The 20420-nt window shown below is 38.1% G+C and overlaps 1 protein-coding gene across 3 annotated transcripts in view; it reads left to right on the top strand.

Annotated features, from left to right (window-relative positions):
- LOC116776066 (microtubule-associated serine/threonine-protein kinase 3) overlaps positions 1–20420 on the top strand; it is a 36420-nt gene that overhangs the window by 13666 nt on the left and 2334 nt on the right. The window contains exons 2-36 of one of the 3 annotated variants that reach the window (XM_061524370.1): positions 647–726; positions 842–916; positions 3669–3802; positions 4600–4675; positions 6685–6785; positions 6923–7042; positions 7427–7546; positions 7785–7866; positions 7941–8045; positions 8314–8478; positions 8608–8726; positions 8919–9056; positions 9399–9504; positions 9874–10073; positions 10285–10355; positions 10584–10693; positions 12582–12699; positions 13449–13573; positions 13955–14057; positions 14429–14652; positions 14973–15080; positions 15406–15551; positions 15921–16054; positions 16136–16265; positions 16344–16470; positions 16895–16996; positions 17071–17142; positions 17327–17449; positions 17531–17628; positions 17833–17970; positions 18393–18506; positions 18736–18957; positions 19177–19334; positions 19504–19961; positions 20242–20355. In XM_061524370.1, the coding sequence (XP_061380354.1) occupies positions 647–726; positions 842–916; positions 3669–3802; positions 4600–4675; positions 6685–6785; positions 6923–7042; positions 7427–7546; positions 7785–7866; positions 7941–8045; positions 8314–8478; positions 8608–8726; positions 8919–9056; positions 9399–9504; positions 9874–10073; positions 10285–10355; positions 10584–10693; positions 12582–12699; positions 13449–13573; positions 13955–14057; positions 14429–14652; positions 14973–15080; positions 15406–15551; positions 15921–16054; positions 16136–16265; positions 16344–16470; positions 16895–16996; positions 17071–17142; positions 17327–17449; positions 17531–17628; positions 17833–17970; positions 18393–18506; positions 18736–18957; positions 19177–19334; positions 19504–19961; positions 20242–20355 (4616 nt within the window). Of the gene's footprint in view, positions 1–646; positions 727–841; positions 917–3668; positions 3803–4599; positions 4676–6684; positions 6786–6922; positions 7043–7426; positions 7547–7784; positions 7867–7940; positions 8046–8313; positions 8479–8607; positions 8727–8918; positions 9057–9398; positions 9505–9873; positions 10074–10284; positions 10356–10583; positions 10694–12581; positions 12700–13448; positions 13574–13954; positions 14058–14428; positions 14653–14972; positions 15081–15405; positions 15552–15920; positions 16055–16132; positions 16266–16343; positions 16471–16894; positions 16997–17070; positions 17143–17326; positions 17450–17530; positions 17629–17832; positions 17971–18392; positions 18507–18735; positions 18958–19176; positions 19335–19503; positions 19962–20241; positions 20356–20420 lie in introns of all 3 variants that reach the window. The other 2 variants (XM_061524369.1, XM_061524371.1) reach the window with 2 other exon arrangements.

Raw genomic sequence — 20420 nt, 5'->3', positions numbered from 1 at the left:
ATACGATATATTCTTAATTATTTTTCTTTTGACTAAATGATTAAAAAGAAAAAAAAAATCCTTATATTTTATGTCAATTCGAATTTTAAATATATGACCAATACACGAGTTGTATATTATCTTTGAGGACGCAGGTTAGAAATTGCGACGTAAGATGCAAGTTAGAGGGGTACGTCCGACCCCAGGGTTAGGTATGGCGTTGCCCACTAAACCTTATCATCGCATTAGCAAGCCTCTACGGGCTCGCTTGCACATTAAACTGTGGCGTCATATAAATATAACGTAACATAAACTCTGTATAAACAGTACGTGATCGGCGTATTGCAATTGATGATGACAAAACTAATGTAAAAAAAATTTAAACAACATAATATGACCAACATGATCCATACAAACATACATTTATAGAGCATTACGAAAGTTACGTGCATTACACGGTCGTTCGTTTTAATATCGACATGCTATTACCGAATCTAAGCATACATTTATAAACATTTTTTTGAAAATTTTATACCTACCTACCTTCTCTACCTGCCTAACTTAGATACATTCTATTAAAATTATATAAAAATGTAGATTTATATGCGTATTCCTGTGTGTATGCATGTTGTTACATGTTATCAATAAACTGTCTATCTTGTTATAGATGCGAGCAAGCGAACTAATCTGGTGCGCATGCGACGCTCAGCTCTCGGAAAATCTGCACCGACTCTCTCCGTCCACGTGGTAAGAATAACAACTATATGTAGGTAGATCTGCATTTATATATATTTATATATTATATACTGTACACTATATATATTACACATTATGTATATAATATAATGATTTATAATCGCAGAAAGAACCATGTTCTATCTCCCGTCGACCGTCACGTCTACCGCCTCCACCTCCTCATCACAGACTTTCGCTTGTGGTAAGATTATTTGGATATTAATATTTTAACAAAATTATATGGCTTTATATAAATTTTCTCGTGATGTAGTTGATATTTTTTCTATAACGGGCCCACCGTATATATTTACCCTAAAATATATTTCTATTACATATATAATGACAAGTAAAATTTCAAATACAACAATGTTATAGGATTAATAAACACAATAAACAAAACAAAACATTGCAGCATAGCATTAAAAATGACTTTCTTGAACAATTTTTTGCTATTCCTAGTCCAAGATTTTGAGAGTAATGTACCGTGTCCCAAAAAACCATCGCCAATTCTGTTTACTTGTTATATTTCATCATGAAATCGTCAATAATATACATGATGTGAAAATTCAAAAGCGTGGTCTGAATGCGTTTGTCCCCATTACGAAACACGAACGGGATGTATTGGGATGTCACAGAGATTTACATTTTGTTTCGCTATATCTCAACCGACTGGACGTTTTCACTGTATGTCTCACTGTATGTTTCACTGTATGTATTTTCACTGTATGTATGTACGTCAGGTAAATAACTTCGACATCTATGATACAGAATTAAATAACATACATTTATTGCGAATTCGAATTTTATGATAAATAAAAATTACAAGGTTTTACTCAAACTATTTCCAGTTTTTTGGCAATAGAGTCATTTCGATCCTTAACTATTCAAGAATTGTATTTTTTCGTAAATTTTAATTTGTTTTACTTACGCTTCAATAGTGCTCCAATGCCTCATCCCTGATACTCCTCTCTGATGTATTAGAACATTAAAATCAAATCTTCCAATGTCTAAGCAACGTCGTGACACAATAGGTCGTCGGTCTCGAGACACGTCCGATGATTTCATAATTGTATTGTATCACATAAATCGTTTGTTTTGCTTTGCAATGGAAAAATTTTGATCCTAATTGATGTCCTACTATTTAATTATTGATATAATCTGATACATTTATTTGCATTTATTATAAACTAAGCTTATTTATAGACAATTAACATGTATTTGATATTGAATATCGCAGATAATTTATTATCAAACAAATAAAACAAACTGAGTTAGTGGTTCTGTTGTGTTGTAATTATTTTTTTTGCTATGAAATATTAACTAAATTCAGACAATACTATACATATTTAGGCTTGAAGAGCAAATCATAGGAGTAAAGCCTAATGCACAGGATTGGAATATTTCATGATAGTTCAATGGTTAGTCTTAAAGAAAAAGGTGAATAGGCTGTTCCTGAGAATACTGTGCTCACCACCTACATTTTCATTTCCACCGTCTCACGGATGGAATGACAATCCAAGACCATTAAGTCGAAATTTAAAAGAATATATATCATAGGAACCAATCAACAAAACTCACACTAAATACAAGTCATTTGAAATAAACCATCAATAAAATTAACATCGCTAATTTTCGATTTAAATAAAAAATAACAAACTATAAACCTTCGTGTAGACCGCGCCTTTGAATAGAATGACTCATGATGTCAAAAACCGCATTAAGACACGCAAAAAGCGATGTAATGTATACGTTGTAGCGTATTCCATAGACATTTTATATTATATATATGTACAGTGGATTCGAGGAAATTTAAATTATTTAAATTGTACTTACTATTTGATATTTCGTTTTCATATATTTTAATAGCTTTGTGACTGTGTTCGGTTTGTGATATAGAATTGCGGAGTTTGATAGAGAAGCATATATTCTATATATCAATATATTCCGTTGTATTTTTACTTCATGCTGCTATAAGTTTAAGCTCTTAGTGTTACGAATGTTGCCTGTGTATATAGGGCGCGGGCTGTTTACGAATATCGATTCAAACCAAACATTATGTATCGAATTATTATTGTTTGTTTGTTTGTTTAATTTTATTTTTATTGAGATTACATTATCATCACCGTACTGTTCTTGTACTAACTTTAACCAAAACATTCATGTTTATTGGATAGTAAATTCCTTTTTTCAGAACGAATACTATGGGCATAACGTTTTTTGTTTTAATATTTTTGATCGCATAAATATATTATGAATAAAATCTTTCCTGCTTGTTTTTTTTTTTTACAATATTCGTTCATGAATAATAGATTGTGAAACGTCAATTTGACATTGACACCTGTCAAAAAATATCTCTAAAAACATATATATTTTATTAAAAGAAATATTTGAAGTAAGTTTATTCAGCCTTTCAATTATATACTATTGTTTTACGATTAATTTCTTTGTCACATTACTCGAGTGTCTAGACTCCAGAGGCTCTCGCGTTTGACTTGTCTTAAGACCTGTTGCATCAAGTCTTACAGCACAAAGGGATGAGGGTTAAGGTCGGGAACTACTTTGAAGTCAACAACAGCTTTGTGAATGACTTTCCAAAGCGCTTTGGTCTTTTTATAGCTCTAGAGCTCTGTAGAGTGCTAGCTTGATTCAATTGCTTCTGAATGTCATAGCATGTTTAATTATAGACATATTGATATTTGGCTGAAACTGTAAAATAACTACAACCAAATTTTATTCTTAAAAATTTGTATATACCGTTTTTAATGAATGTATTTTACGTTTTGACCAAATTTATTTTACAACTGCAACATGAAGTCCAATTACGCGCTGCAAATCACTTGTAATGCGAGACGCGTCCAGCGAAGGACTGAACTCAAAACAAACATTAAATATAAATAATGAAGACTGTTGTAATGTATCGCCAGGCTACATACAAATGAATGTTACTCTGCTAGGTGGGTTCAGGTCGGTGTAGTTCACCCGGGACTGGTCCTCTGTCCCCCGCGGAGGGACCTCGCTGGCACCCCCACCACGCTCATCCACTACATCATGCCCTGCTATCCTCTAGCGTCAAGAGGTCCAAAGAAATGTGAGTTATACACAATATAAGTAACTAAGACGAATATTTTTTTCATGTTCTGAAACTAGTTTGAATCCGACAAAAAATTTATCGTGTTCAACCGAATGGGGCATCTTTTTTTTTATAAAAATTCGTGACTCGGATAGACAGCGCACAGAAGTCTGACGTTACGATGGTACGAAATTATATATGATTATATAGTTTTTGTTATATTTACCGACAACCACATCAATATATTCAATTAAGTATATTTACCACGTGTTCTCATCGGAAACTCGACGGAGAGAGTTTCGTTTATCCATACATAAACCTCCTTAATAATATTAATTTAAATATTACATAGTTTGATATAGACAAGTGGCAGGAGTACTGTTCGCTTTTTTTTTAAATCTACCCGCCATTACATTAATGTGTGTGTAAATTTCTTTTGTATGTCTGACACAGAAACAAGGATGTGTGAGTGTTTATCGTTAATTAAATCAACCTTCATTATAATTTTTGCAGCAGTAATGATAGCACAGATTGTATTTTTTTTAAATATCCATTTTGCTCTGAAAAGTAAAAAAAAAATCATATAAGTTTTAGATGGGATTTTTACTGTATATCTTATTTTTTTTATACACTTTGTACTAATTATGTATATTTGGAAAAAATCATTCCGAATATCAAGTAAATTAGTTCAGAGTACAAATGTTAAGATGTAACAAAGGTACAAAATTATTTTATATTACTAATAAAGTACTTAATTTGTTTATCAATGTGTATATATATACATATAAGTAATATTGGTCTTCCTGTACATAAAGTGACGGTCGCCGGTGGTCGGTGGCATCTCTACCATCATCAGGGTATGGCACCACTCCGGGAAGCTCCAGCTTGTCGGTAAGTATTTCCATATATATCAAAATCTTATATATAAATTCTACTTGGGACACACTATGACAATTCTATACTAATTAATTGATTTCTCTATATATTATAAGTTTTACTAATTAATTTCTGTATGTTTTTAAACTCTTGGGGATGAAAAAGAACATGAAATATCAGCATCGGTAATAACAACTATATTTTAATTCAACAAAGTATATATTTGTTTGAAGCAGCTGAGTAATAAAAACATATATATATATATATCATTGCTTTTAAAACATTTGCAGTGTTCTCTACCTTACAATAGTATATTATCGGTACCTAACTACCATAATTTTATTTATATCCGGAACTGAGTCAATGTAACTCAACAATTGTGGCTATGAGACTTGCGATGAAGATTTGTATTACCTAGTGTATTTAATTATCTATTTGAAACCTTGTGTATGTACACCATAATATATTTTAAATATATAAACATTAAAATTATTTATTTTTAATATGTTGTCTTTTTTATTTTTATCTACTGAATGTGTTTCATTAAGATCTATGTATAAATATTATTAATAAGTGCCCTAAGTATTTGTTTACGACAACTTATAGTTTCTTTGCCAAAATGTTATGTTCAGTACAGATAATGTTTGATGGAACAATCTATTAGTTTTATTCAATAAATGACATTTAATTATAAACGTATAATGGCTCGGCCTCAACTTGTCACGCACATGTGTTAATTGTCTTAGTTCTCGAAGGACGTGATTCATTTTCTTAGAACTCTGCATTTTAAAAATAAATTAAAAAAACAACTCATCTCGTAAGTCATATTTTTTTTTTTCGGAAATGCAATCGAATCATAGTTTACGTAACAAAATATATTATATTAATAATTTTATTATATCAAGTGTTGATTCACGAGATCTTGGATCGGTTTTTGCTGATGAGTTGGCCGACTTTCAAATAACGACGATGTATAAATTTCAAACGTCCTTATCACATCGACATAAGGTCTAGAATAGTATAACTTAATCCAATGCAATTCGGAATGTTTTCTTTTGACGTTAATGACAAAAACAATTGAAGTTTTCTTCAATTATTATTCCATGTGACTTGATAACATGCACGTTCGCCTGTCGATAAGGAACGGGAAAAAAATAACATTTACGTAGTTAACGTTGAACGATAATGATCCATTAGTTTATCCTTAAGTATTAAGGCAAATTATGGCCAGTTAATACGTAATGAGTACAGTTTAAAATTAGTTTTACTTGAAAGAGAGTCTTTTATATTTTATAATCTCAATTCCGCTGCCAAACTGAAGGTGAAAGCTTACGTCACAACAACCGACCTCAGTTTGACGTAAATTGAATTCAGAATGTAATATAATTTTTGATATTAAATATAATATGGATGCGTTTGACAGATGTGGTTTTGGCGCCATTTCGCGGTCGCGTGCACAGATTATACATTAATTTTACATAATGTCCAACCTCATATCGGTTTGTTAATTTGATGTTGATATATTCGATGTTTATCATATTATTTATGTATGTTTGTGTGTAATTTTTTTTATGTTTGTTTATTTTAGACTTACGATAATTGTAAAATACTGCAACAGTGCATCTAAAGAGGTTTTAATTAGTTCAAATTTTAAGCTGTCGTGTACATATATGAATAAAAAAAATTATGTGGTAAAATTTTAATTTGAGAACATCTTGTTTTATTTAACCATGAATGATTATATAGGACGCCGTTAATACGCTTATATTATCTTGATAAAAATCTAAATGCTTTCTCGAGTACAATAGCGTTTATAGCAGTTTCTTTTGTATACATTTGCTCTAACAAGGCTGAAGTGGTTTTTAAACTTGGTAAAAAAGAAATGTTTTGTTGATGGTTAAAATTTTTATATGATTTTTTTTTTATTTAAATCAAAGATTTCATCCCTATATAGTCTTTATGTTCAGGATTATCAATGCTTGTGTTGTAAATCTGTATTATCGTCCGAGCTTCTCTCGTTGCAGTCGCAATGCTCGTCTCAGGAGCGCCTGCTGGCGGCACAGCCACCGTGCGAGCCGCCCCGGGCACCCTGTCCTCACTGTCATCACAATCAGAACTCCCTCAAGTATGTTCTCATATTTCCTATGACTATTCTTCTTTGATGTTTTGGTAGTTTTGGATCATGTTAAATAATACTCTTACGCGTATTCTTCTGGAGAATATCTCGGAGCAGTCTTCTCATAGTCGTATTGAATCTTGCAGCAGTTCGCAAGGCAGCGGCATGAACTGGGCGTCGCTGTCGGACAGCGGGGGCAGTGGGCACACAGCGCGCGCTCCCTCGCCTAGAGCGGTGCCGAGGAGAGTCAGGAGTAGGAGTCTGAGGTGAATAGCGCTTATATGGGATACACGGAATACTTTAAGTTAACTATGTCTAGTTTATATCAAAGAGGAGTGAATAGGCTTTTACTGAGAAAGTACGGCTAACGTTTAAGGCTAGATTTCTAATTGCCATCAAGTGAGATGGAAGCCAAGCACTATCTTAGTTCTATATATAGAAAGTAACCGAAACGTTGGGAGTATTCTGTTAAAAATAATAATAATTCGAAAAATATTAGTTTAATTCAAAAGAATACTCGCGAAAATCTTAGGTGTCATTATAACTATAAATATTCTAGTCTCAAAAAAAACTTTTCAAACACATCTATATATTGAATAAAAACATGTTCATGTTTTTTACTAACCAAAGCTCATTCTTCCCTTCGTCAGCTCTCCGTCGAGATCTCCCGGGGCCGGTGGGTCAGAGGGGTCTCGTGATGACGCCGTGTCTGCTATGTCCGCTCTTTTCGCAGCGAGGTTCCCAGCTGCTCAGAAAGCCATGGATGACAAGTGAGTTGACCTGTGACAGCTGCGAATCTTAATGGCAGTATTTCCGCTGTAAGACTTCCGTGCATTGATTCTGTTATACTCCTCTCTTCTGTATCTTAAACTCTTAGTTTCCTATGCTCCATATTTTTTTCCAATCTCCTATCTGACAAATTCAGTATCGCTCATACGATGTACGTTGTTCCAAACGTATTGTCTTCACATATAACGGCTGCTGTCTGAATGTGAACGGTGATTTCAGATTAAGGTCGCTGATAGATGAGCTGGCGGAGTTAGATAAGAAGCCAGATCGACCTCCCATCGAGAGATTTGTCCAGAGACAGGTATATTTGCGTTATTTTCACACATCGAGTTTCCCAGGTCAAGTATATGGCACTGTATGTGTCCTTCTTTCCAGGTGTTAGAAATGGCGCGCGACTGCCTCCACAAATCGGAGTCGAAACAGGTGACCAGCTCGTACTTCTACGACATGGCTGACAGCTTGGACAGACTGCTCGCTGAGGTGAGTTCATTGATTCCAGAAACTCCTCCATAAAGTACGCCATAACGATCCCGGTGAGCTGTAAGGTTTAAATAAGAAATTACTGTGTTTCTCTGTTCTAATAAAATATTCTCTCATTTTCTTCTATCAGGAGTTAGTCCCTATTAGAATATTAGCAATTTTTGGTGAATTTTCATAATTGCGTGATGGTTTTGTCAATATTTTTTTTCGCAATTAATCATTTTTGATTGCAGAAAAATACTTTTCAATATCGTATTTTATATTTCAGACGCGTGAGAAGTCTTCAGAGGCGGGTGCCCAGGTGGCGCCGCTGGTGACTCGCCTGACACTAGCTATGGCCAGACCGGCTAGACTGCTGGAATGTCTGGAGTTCGATCCCGAGAGGTTCTACAGACTTCTGGAAGCTGCCGAAGGACATGCTAGACACCTGCAGGTTAGTTATACGATTACTTACAATGGTTATTTATAACGGTATCTTAGATTTTCGACAGAAAATATTTCAATAAACTGATATATCAAATAATATAAAACGAATTTTATAACTAACTTCTCTTCCCCCCAGGGTATGACTACCGACATCCCCCAGTACATAATCCACAAGTTGGGCCTGTCCAAGGACCCCCTGGCGGAGCTTCATGTGCCCCCACCACCTCCGCCACCACAGAACTCCTCGCCGTCCAAGTGAGATACTTAAACTCTTTATAAACATAGTTAAGATACATGGACTTGTACATGCCTGTTTAAATTACTGTAAAAGTCGTCTATTTAAAACTAAAAAAATTAAAAAGAGTTAGATGTTTAATAACTTTGATAATTCATTGTTCTACAAATATTTGTTCTAAGATTTAAAAGTACCAAATATATTACTCTCAGAGTGAGGGGTCGCCAGTCGCCCCCCGGGGGTCAGGGCGGGTCACCCCCCTCCGAAAACGACTATCAAGTCATCAAGCTCATTTCCAACGGGGCTTATGGTGCTGTTTATCTCGTTAAACACAAACAGACGAGACAGAGGTATGTCATTAATAAAATAGCTATATACATATATATTAAAAAAATTAAAAAGTCATGTACAAGCATAATATCGCTGTTTTCGTTAGCGGGTTCGATTCCCCGCCTCATACAGCATTTTTAATGTACGAATATTATCTTAGAAAAAAAAATGTTTCTATAATAATTGATCTTTATTTAATTTCTCAGCATCTTTCGTTTAAAATACCTTCTCTTTCTGTGCTCTTATATAGTGATAGTATCCATACAGTTTCTCTATTGTAATAAAACTAATATCACCTTATTCTTCTGAGTCTTACATCCCGTTAGTTACTCAATTCACTATTGTATATATATTTTTTATAGATACGCTATGAAGAAGATTAGCAAGAATAATTTGATCCTGAGGAACCAGGTGGAGCAGGCGTTCGCTGAACGAGACATCCTGAGCTTTGCTGACAATCCTTTTGTGGTGAGAACACAAACCAGCCTGAGTACCTTATTCCTTATATACACTCAAGTTTCTTAGAGGCTTATTTTTAATATTTAATTTTAAAGTAATATTTACGAATTTAAGAATTTATTATTACCAATACAATATGTATAGATGTATATATTTCTAATTTAACCCGGTTTCATTGATCTTCTATGGCTTAGAATAATAATAAATTAATTAAGGAATAGTCTTTAAAAAGTTTGTTTTAATATATATCAGTGTATATAAATTCCTAAACGAAGTTGAATTCCAATTCGAGGTTAGTATTGAAAAAAATATATATTTATATCTCGTTGCTGTATTTGTATTTAAAGATTCGTATTAGATTTGCCTATCACTGTACAGGTGACTATGTACTGTTCGTTTGAGACGAAGCGCCATCTCTGTCTGATCCTGGAGTTCGTGGAGGGCGGGGACTGCGCCACCTTACTCCGGGCGGGTGCTCTGCCCCCCGACATGGCCAGGCACTACTTCGCTGAGGCCGTACTAGCTGTGGAGTACCTCCACTCGTACGGGATCGTCCACAGAGACCTCAAACCTGATAAGTCAGTTTTGATAATTATTATATATTTTTTTTTCAAGAGTTTTTAAAGTAAACATGTTGATATTTTTATTATTTATATTTAAAACATTATTGTATTGTAACATTATTGTATTATATATACAGTATTGTATTGTATAATATATACAGTTTATTGTATTATTTATTTCATAGATATGTGTTAAATAATGTATAATATTCTGTGTTAATTCCAGTCTCCTCATCACTGCGACCGGACACATTAAGCTCACTGATTTCGGACTCAGCAAAATGGGGCTCATGTCCTGTTAGTATATATATTATAATGGTATCAGTTATATGAGACAAGTTACTTCTTTATCAATTACCACTATTAAAAATAAGAAAAATATTACCAAAAAAAAGAAAAAGGTTAAATACTTGTTTTTGTACAAAACCTGTATTATATAAGTTTTAAGACAATATTTAAATCTTAATTACTATATATATTATTAACTTAGTAATAATTATTATAAACCAAGTGATATAATTCCAGTGGCCACCAACCTGTACGAGGAGTACGCGGACCGGGAGGCCAGGCAGTTCTCAGACAAGCAAGTCTGCGGCACGCCCGAGTACATCGCGCCCGAGGTCATTCTGCGACAGGTATGAGACGGACAAACACACACACACGCACGCAAACACACACAAATACATACAAATGTTTAGGGTTCGGACAAAATCATTTAAAAAATATAGTCTTCCTATAAACCTACAAGTTTTAAATGTGAAATCAAATCTCAACTGGATCAGACTCGTCTTAAAGAGCTGTAACTAATTATTATCTCAAACCAAACACCTTATACAGCATCAATTTTATTTATAAAGACACTCGCAGATCATTTCGACAAACACTTTCCCGCGCAAAAGTTAAAAACCAAATGTCACCGAACCAATGTCACTTCGGGTGCGTTCCGGAGTTTTGAAGGTTCGGTTTGAATTAAATGTGTGTCCCCTATATATATGTATGGGGTTTTCCAATAGGGACGCTTGAACTTTGACAGCTGATTGCGGCCATGTTGTTTGAGTGACAGCTGTCAAATGCAGTGTGTTATATTCATTCCGTCCTCCCAAACCACCATGGCAGGTTACAGTGTCGAGCAGCACGTGCAAATCATAAAATTGTTTTATGAAAATGGGTCTTCAGTTCGAGCAACGTTCCGCGCACTTCGCCCGTTTTACGGTCGCGATGATCGTCCTGCCGAGTCGACTATCCGTCGATTGGTGGACAAATTCGAGTCAACCGGGTCAGTTAACAATCAGCCGGTTCCCGTGCGTCAACGTAACGCGAGATCTGCCGAGAATATCGCCGCTGTGCGCGACAGTGTCCTCGAAAACCCGCGGCAGTCAATTCCGCGTCGCGCACAGGAACTCGGCCTTTCGCAGACGACAACTTGGCGAATTTTGCGTTGTGACTTGAGCCTGCACCCGTACAAGATCCAGCTGACCCAAGAGCTCAAGGTTAATGACCATAGACAGCGCCGTGTGTTCGCTGACTGGGCATTAGAGCAGTTGGAAGTTGACGCCGATTTTGGCAAAAAAATCATCTTCAGCGACGAGGCGCATTTTTGGATGAATGGCTATGTCAACAAGCAAAATTGCCGTATTTGGGACGAGACCAATCCACACGAGGTTCACCAAGTGGCAATGCACCCGCAGAAAGTGACTGTTTGGTGCGGATTTTGGGGGCGGAGGCGTGATTGGTCCGTATTTTTTCGAAAACGATAATGGTGTGGCCGTCACCGTCAATGGTGAGCGATACCGGTCGATGATAACCAACTTCTTTTGGCCTGAAATCGAGAATATGGATCTGGACAACATGTGGTTTCAACAGGACGGCGCTACGTGCCACACAGCACACGCTACGATGGAAGTTCTGCACGAGCAATTTCTGGACATGGTCATCTCGCGCGGAGGCGACGTGAACTGGCCACCGAGATCGTGCGATTTGACCCCGCTGGACTTTTTCTTGTGGGGTTTTCTTAAGTCGCAGGTCTATGCCAACAAGCCGCAAACCACCGATGCCCTCAAAGTCAACATACGCCACGCCATCGATCAAATACAGCCCGATTTGTGCGCCAGAGTCATCGAAAATTGGACCTTTCGTGTGCGCGCCACCAACCGAAGCCGTGGCGGTCATTTGAATGATGTCATATTCCATACATAATGGGGTCGATAGACCTTCCAAATAAAAAAAAAATTTCGCAAATATCTTTCCTACATGTATTTTTTTTTGCATTTCAAAGATCAAGCGCCCTTAATGGAAAACCCTATATATACACTACAATGTTACTATTAGTTTATTAAATTTATAATATATTAACTCGGAAAATATACTATTAATCTATCACAACAAAGCGCGTTACGAACGAAAAAGACTGCTGATCCTCTGACAACTGTTTATATGTCGTTCGCCCCTGTCCTCCCCTCTCCCCCCTCTCCGCCCCTCTCATAGTCCTACAGTCTACATAATATCTGATCATTCTTCGTCCAGGGTTACGGCAAGCCAGTGGATTGGTGGTCGATGGGCATCATACTGTACGAGTTCATAGTGGGATGTGTGCCGTTCTTCGGCGACACTCCTGAAGAACTGTTCGCTCATACAGTTAACGGTCAGTCTAACGTTAAAACTATAGTTAAAAATTAATTATCAGTCAAATTAGGGAATTGTATATCACTAGTATAATAGTTTTTTTTAATCAATAGTTTAAATATTTCGTCTCTGAATGTATTAACCACAGTTTATATATTCTATATACTTAAAATGAAGCGAAGGTCAGCAAATTTTTTATTTCCATGCACTATTTTAAAATTTTCCTATTTAAGATGGAACACCCTGTAGCTACGTTTCTATTTTATCCTAAAATTGGATATTGAAATGTAAGGATAAGATCTGCGTATAGATTTTTTCATACATTATACTGAATATGGAGTATGCAAGGTTTTCTTTGAACAGTAGCAGAGCTTCTTATATTATCAGCTTAGATTGAAAGGTAAAGTTGAGCCAACACTGTGGGTGTTCGCTATGGAAGCAAATATTTTTTTTCAGAGTATTACGAACTATGAACTCACATTTTTTTTTCACGACAGTGTAAAACTCCTTATATGAAACTAACGTTTCCGGATCCTACGCGTTTTTTCATTTATCATTATATTATTTCTGAATGTTCCAGACGCAGAAAAGTTGAGTGCCTTAGTTACATTTAAGTGTACACGCGGAAATCTTAGATGTCATTAACGTAGGACCTGCTATGAAATCCTTTGGAAATTTATGTTATAATTTGTAATATACATAAATAATTGTAGGGCTTAAGTGCAGTCTATAGCCTTGGATCATGCAAAAAATAAATATAACCTACAGACGATATAGAGTGGCCCTCGGAAGACGATTTCCCTATAGCAGTGGAGGCGCGCGCCATCATCACCGAGCTGCTGGCGAGGAACCCCCGCGACAGGCTCGGCACGGCGGGGACGCATCAAGTGAAGGTGATATGGCTGGGTTGTATGCTATTTGTGTAATGTATGCAGTTTATACGTAAGAGGAAAAAATAACTCACATTTGGAGTTCCAAGATCAGTTGATCTTAGGACATGTAAGAAACTTGAAATGACTCCAAGCGTGTATTCAGGAGGCTGGATATTAGGAAGTTATTCGCCGTCCAGATGTGGTTTGACATTATCTAAGCGTAACATTCATTATATAGTTACCTCTAGCCACTAGTTAAACTTCGTTGCACACCCTTGTCATCCATGTTTCGTTTATACTGACAATAATCTTAAACGTTCGACGTGGTTTTAAATTAAAGACCTAAGGTAATTATATAGACTAAGATAATTATATCATTATATATATTGTTTGTATTTCCAGGAGCACATTTACTTCTACGGTCTGGACTGGAACAACCTGCTGCGGCGGAAGGCCGAGTTCATACCGCAGCTGGAGAACGACGAGGACACCAGCTACTTCGACAGTGAGCAGTCTATATATATAAAGATATACTATTATATATTGGTATGAGTTGGGATTTGAAAAATATCGTAAAGAAATAATAATATATGGAAAATAATTGTACGTGATGGTTGTCGGGTTTGTGCAAACTGAGTATTATTAAAATCGGGGACGCCAGAGTTAGGCTCCAATGACTGGGCTGAGATGTATATTCTGGATTTTTGTTGTCTGTTATTAGAAATTAATTATGCTGGAAGATTAACTTGTAGCTTTCAGGTAGCTGAGAATGATAAGAGAGTCAGAGAGAGTAGTCGTATATTAAACTTTATGTGTAATATGATACGGTTGAAATTTTAAATGACTAAGAATACATATCACTGTCACTGTTCCCAGGCCGGTGCGACCGATACAACCACAGCGAGGTGGAGACGGACGAGGCGGCGGAGGCCGGCGAGGCGACCGAGGCGCACGAGGACGAGGCCGGCCTCTTCGCCGCCTTCTCCTCCACCTCCCCTCAGTGGCGGCGGCACTATTCCCACTCCCACTCCCACTCTCACTCCCACTCCCACTCCCACTCTCAGTCTCACTCACAGTCCGCGATGTCGCACGACTCGAGGGTGAGTCTTTGTTTAGTCGTGTACCTTAAAGAGCCTCGTTTGTTTCTTCCGCTGTTAGATGCCCGTACGTTTTTCACTCCTTACTCTTTAAATTTTAGTTGCTTTTTATTATCTGCGGTCTTCATGAAATATTAAATAGTTATTAATTGGTAGTGTTTGTCATAGTGTGATAATTTGCACATAGAGATTTTAATTTGTAAAAGCCAAAAAAAAAATTAATATGAGCTGTTGGAAGTAGAGTGTAATATTATAAACAGTATAAAGGCTTTAACACGCGTAGTTCAAAAAGACCTTGTAGCGCTAACGTCTGCTTATTGCAGAGCACGGACAGTTGGCCGGGCACCCCGGACAGCGCGGGCCCGCCCACCACGCCCACAGCGCCCACGGCGCCCATGCCGCCCACCGCCATACACCATCCTAAATGCCCCGTGAGTGCTATTTAAGAGCTTGTAGATAATTCTAGTCGGTCGTATTTAAATGCATTATATAATTCTTACTATTCAATAGCCTTCAACTTTTTCTTATTAAATTAATTTGCGCTTCTTATCATTTCCCCTGTCACATCGTCACTAGCCTGTCTTTCAATATATTTCTTCTCACGGATCACCCATTTTTATTTCTCTTTATATCGCCTTACTTTTTGCCACCAATTCTGTATTGATGTAACTCTAATATATGTTTATTGTGAACACAGTACAATATTTTTAACTGCTTGTTCTGTGTCCGTGGTTGTAACAGTCTTCTGTTCCCCAGATGGTGTTTAGTGGTGCGGGAGGGTCGACCGCGGAGTCCTCTCAGACGGACTCCGACGACGTGTCCCCTGCTGCCCGCAGGCGCGCGGCGCTCCGCCCCTTGCACGCGCACCCGCTACACGCCAGTCACGTGCTCGTCGCTAGAATGTTAGTAACACCCTGTATATCGTATCATCTGATGGAGCACTTAAAACACATACCTAAATAAATTTCATAACAAAATGTAACAGTTAAAGCCGTGTATACAAGGATTTGAAAGAACTAACACGAAGCGAATTAACTACAGGGTGTTAAAGTTAAAAAAGGGCTCTGAGATTATAGTAATATTATACCGTTTAACGAAAGATCTCGCAGAAGTGTACATGAAATTTTAACTGTGGTGAGAAAACTCATTGAATATATATGCATACAAAGAAAGTCTCCTAAATTAATATCAGGGAGCTCCGATATATATATATATATATATATATAAAGTATAAGTACTCAAATTAGGTGTCTTAAATTTTCTCGTTCCAGACCGGATCTGCCGAAGAAGGATGACAAAAGCGTCGACAAACCCGAGAGGCCAGACAAGAGTAAGCCGATAGCACTCGCCAAGTCCATGAGACGATCCGCGAGCACCTCGGGCCTCTCACTTGTCATACATCCCGGTTAGGATTGCATTCATACGTTACTTACCATACATGTTATTCAACCGTACTGCTTGCTATATGTTTATTTTTATCCAGCAGAAGACACCCTGACGGTGGTGGCGGGCGGCGCGGGCTCTCCCTGCGCTGGAAACACTTCCTCCACCAACTCCTCGCGGGACTCCTCGCCCTGCAGGGATCCGCCCTCGCCCTTCGCCCTCGCCAACCACTCGTGAGATTAAACATTAATAAAAAATACAAAACTCTTAACTGGTATCGGCTATGTTACTGTACATGTGGTTGCTCGCAGTCTGATCCAGTCGTCCAAGCCTCCGATCGTGGTGCGTCGTGGGCCGCGCGGCTTCGGCTTCACCATACACACCGTGAGGGTCTACTACGGTGACACCGATTACTACACCATGCATCATCTCGTCTCGGTGAGTGTCATGCACCAGATACATTAAAAATGTGCCTTACAATATAAAAACGACGATTATATGCAAAATAACAAGTCCATTAGTACAGACTTATATAGCTTGCTATATGCTGATGAAATAATAGACATCGTCAGGAGAACTCAACTATAGGAACAGAATACGTAAATGATAAAAGGACATAGTCTATCAAAAACAACCGAAAAAAATGCCGAGATACAGAAAATACAAAAGGCATTGCGTCTATATACGATTAAGTATGAAGTATGTGTATACGGAGGACTATCATTAAGATATATATATATATATATATATATACAGCTGTCTCTTTGTATTGACTGTATACATTACAGCGTAGGCAAATATATACATTGTATGTATGTACATAGATTATAAATTCGTTTGTCACATTATATCTGTGTTACAGGCGGTCAGCGAGCAGGGGGCAGCCTGGGCCGCGGGGCTGCGGGCCGGTGACCTCATCACACAACTCAATGGAGAATCCGTACAAGGGTTACTCCACACACAGGTGAAGTTCTCGAGTGATTGCTTTATATTGTATTAAACACTATTCTAGTTCATTATGTTGTATGTCTGATCCAGGTGTTAAGACTGTTGTTGGCGGCCCCGCACGCTACTCTGCGTGCGACGCCTCTCGAGCAGACCACAATACAGGTTAGGTCATATAATAACAGGAACGGGATATAACAATTTAATTTGGTATCTGGCACGTTAAAGTCCGGAATCTGTAGTATTCGTCAATAATATAATTTTATTCTGTAACCAAAAATAACATTGCAGAAGAAAATTAAAGCTGTTCCGCATATTATATTTATATCATTACTTAATGTGGTGCTAGGCGGGCGGCAGGAAGCGTGCGGGCGGGCGGAGGGCGTCCGCCCCGCCTCGTCCCCGGCCACGGAGACGTTGTTCCCTGTTCAGACGGATATCGACCAAACGAGCGAGTCAGGAGATGCACCAGGTTAATGTGAACCAGACGCACAGAATTCCATCCCGAGTACTATGAGTATTAATAGTTTTTTTTTTTTATTTTAATCATCAGATGGTATCCGGCGCGTCAAGTGAGTTACCATCCCCAGCCGCCTCGCCAGCCACCGACTCGCCACTGCACACCACTCACCCCACCACACACTACCAACGGTAGATGGCGCCACCCGAGCCTTATTGCTATAAATTACATATGTTATTTAGGAAGCACTGAAAGTATTATATATGTTATCGATCGAGCTGCTACACGCCATTCAACCTATTATACTATAGAAGCGGAAAAATAACTTAATTTTCTTTAAACGACTCCTTTAACATATAGGTTTTGTAAATACTGTTCATTACTAAATATTCCAGGCCGTCTTCTCTCCACGGTCTTAAACACAAGCTGAGCGGGGGCGAAGTCCGACGCGCCTCGCTCCAACACATGCCGCTGTCCCCGCTGGCCCGTACACCTTCGCCCTCGCCGCAGCCAGCCCCGGCTTCCCCCACCAGGTGTGTACTATATTATGTCACCAATAAAGTCGTCAGCTATAAAATCATCGATAAATAACTAATACATCACTATTTTTGAAATGAAAGATCGTTGTTATGTTAGATTTTCATTCGTTAGTCGTATTTTTTTATTTGAATATGCTTTAAATTAACCTAATTATAGGCAAAATACACAACTGAATTCTTGTCTTGCCCGAGTCTCTATAAAGTAACCACGGGCGAGGACTCTGTGTCGTAATTTCCGTGTTTAATCTTATAGTCACATGTTTATCAAACGAAAACTATTAACGTTTTAAAGTTAAAAATAGTGGTGTATAGTGGTCACACTGCAACGTCCGCACTATACTAACAAGATACTCGTCCGCCATCACTATGACGTCACTAACGCTGTCTCCCTCCCCCTCCCCCCACCACTACTCAAGTCGCGGCTGTGAGGCTCGCAGTCCGTCTCCGCTCGCCGCGCGGGAGTGTCGTCGAGCGTGGCCGCGGAGGGACCCCGCCTCGCCGCTTCTGCGACGAGCGTTGTCACCGGACAGGTTTGTATGACATACCGTCATATCATGCTTCGTGTTGCTTTGACATTTTTCGTTGCATTTTTATTACTACACAATGATTTTTTTTAAATGTTTTTAGTATATATTAACAGATAATTTAAAGCTTAAAAATGTAAGTGTGTTTTAATAAAACTGTTTTAGTTTTAAATAACTTACTGAGTAAAGTATAAAATGCTAGTCCGGTAATTTATATCGTGTAATTTCAATCCAGACTGCACCCTCGCTCCGCGGAGTCTAAGTGTTCTATCTCCCCCCTCTGTTGTGGAGGGGGCGCGGCTGGGACGGTCTCAACTCGACGTGGTGGGTCGTGGCGACCCCCGGCCCCCGCCCCGCCGACCCCTCCACCCCCTGATAAGGTCGATGAACCCACTCTACCCCGGATTGCGGAGGAGAAAGACAGTCCCACACACCACGCCGCCAGGCTGCCCACACGGTATAAGATAGTTGGATCTGAAGTCGTATTAACTTGTGTTCAAATTAACTGAATGATAAAATTATCAATACCTTAAATTGTCTGTAATAAGGTCTGTTTTACCACCTTTATCTTAATACAAATAAAAATATACATAAAAATTAAAAAATAACGAACTGTGCTATTTTCTGTCACATCTAATAAGTTAATTAACTTAATACTCCCTAATAATATTTGCAGCACTCCGGCCAAGCAGAGCACTCCAAGTATATTCACGTCGTCTCCCAAGGCGAGTGTGACCCGTGACGCCAGCGCCTCCTTCGCCTCGCTGTCTCTATCAGACGAGTCCTACGTGGACCTGGATGTGTCCAACATAGACACGAGCAACGCACGGACAGGTATTATATACAAATTAGTTATTATACGATGTACATTATAAAAATTTTATATATATATTATAAGTAATAAAATAACGGTTTCAAAAAAGGTAAAAATCGTAACTTTTTGTATCTAATATATTGATACGTTTTAACTACTTATATAAATCTATCTATAAAATTATCACAGATGACAGCCGCTCGAGCACGGAGAGCGCTCTAACAGACACAAACAAGAAAAGCCTACCTTTACAAGAGTCGACACCTAGCGGCATGGAAGCGCAACACAAAACAAGGAAGAAGTCCGACTCTAGCCTCAAGGAGGAAGACTTCAAAACTAAGGACAAGTCTAAAGCGAGGCAAGAGAAGCAAGAGAAAGAGTTTAAGAAACAGGACTCTGTCAAGAAGATGGAGAAAGCTGAGGTGAAAGTGGAGGAAAAACGCCAAGACGTTAAAGAAGAAAAGGCCAAAGAGAAGGCCATGGAGAGAAGCGGGTCCGTGAGGAAGCAAGATAAGCAAGAAACGAAGGAGGCTAAGAAGCAAGAGAAGCAAGAAAGAGCAGAGAAGAAGCAAGAGAAGATGGAAGCGAAGAGATCGGAGTCCATGAAGAAGATTGAATTGAAGAAACAAGAGTCTTTCGAAGTTAAGGTACATGCATATACGTACATGTATTAATTATTTAAATTTTAGGAGGGTAGTGCGGATATAAAAAAAATATAAATTAGCCTGGAATAAGTAGGACTTAATTATTAACACGGACTTACATCGATTCCATAAATTTTTCATGAATTTGTCATTTTTCATAATTACTTTTATTAAATTTCCTCCTACACTACTGATGTCAACTAACTGTCAAGTTCCTCGACACGTTAGACCGGTTCCTGGATGTTTGGTTACCGAATGAAAATAGTTTAACATGACGTTTCAGTCCCCGGAAGCGGAGAGCGAGGGTCGCAAGAGTATGGTCAGCAAACTGCTGGGCGTGATGGGCAGGAAGAGAGACGAGGAGACGACCAGGAAGGAGAAGAGAGATAAGAAGAAGGTTGGAGGCGGTTATATGTTACATATTCTATAAATATAATCAATTGTACAGTTTGTGAGGCTGCA

This window comes from Danaus plexippus, chromosome 24 (assembly GCF_018135715.1).
Source record: "Danaus plexippus chromosome 24, MEX_DaPlex, whole genome shotgun sequence".
NCBI lineage: Eukaryota > Metazoa > Arthropoda > Insecta > Lepidoptera > Nymphalidae > Danaus > Danaus plexippus.
This window is presented reverse-complemented; position numbering and strand designations above follow the sequence as displayed.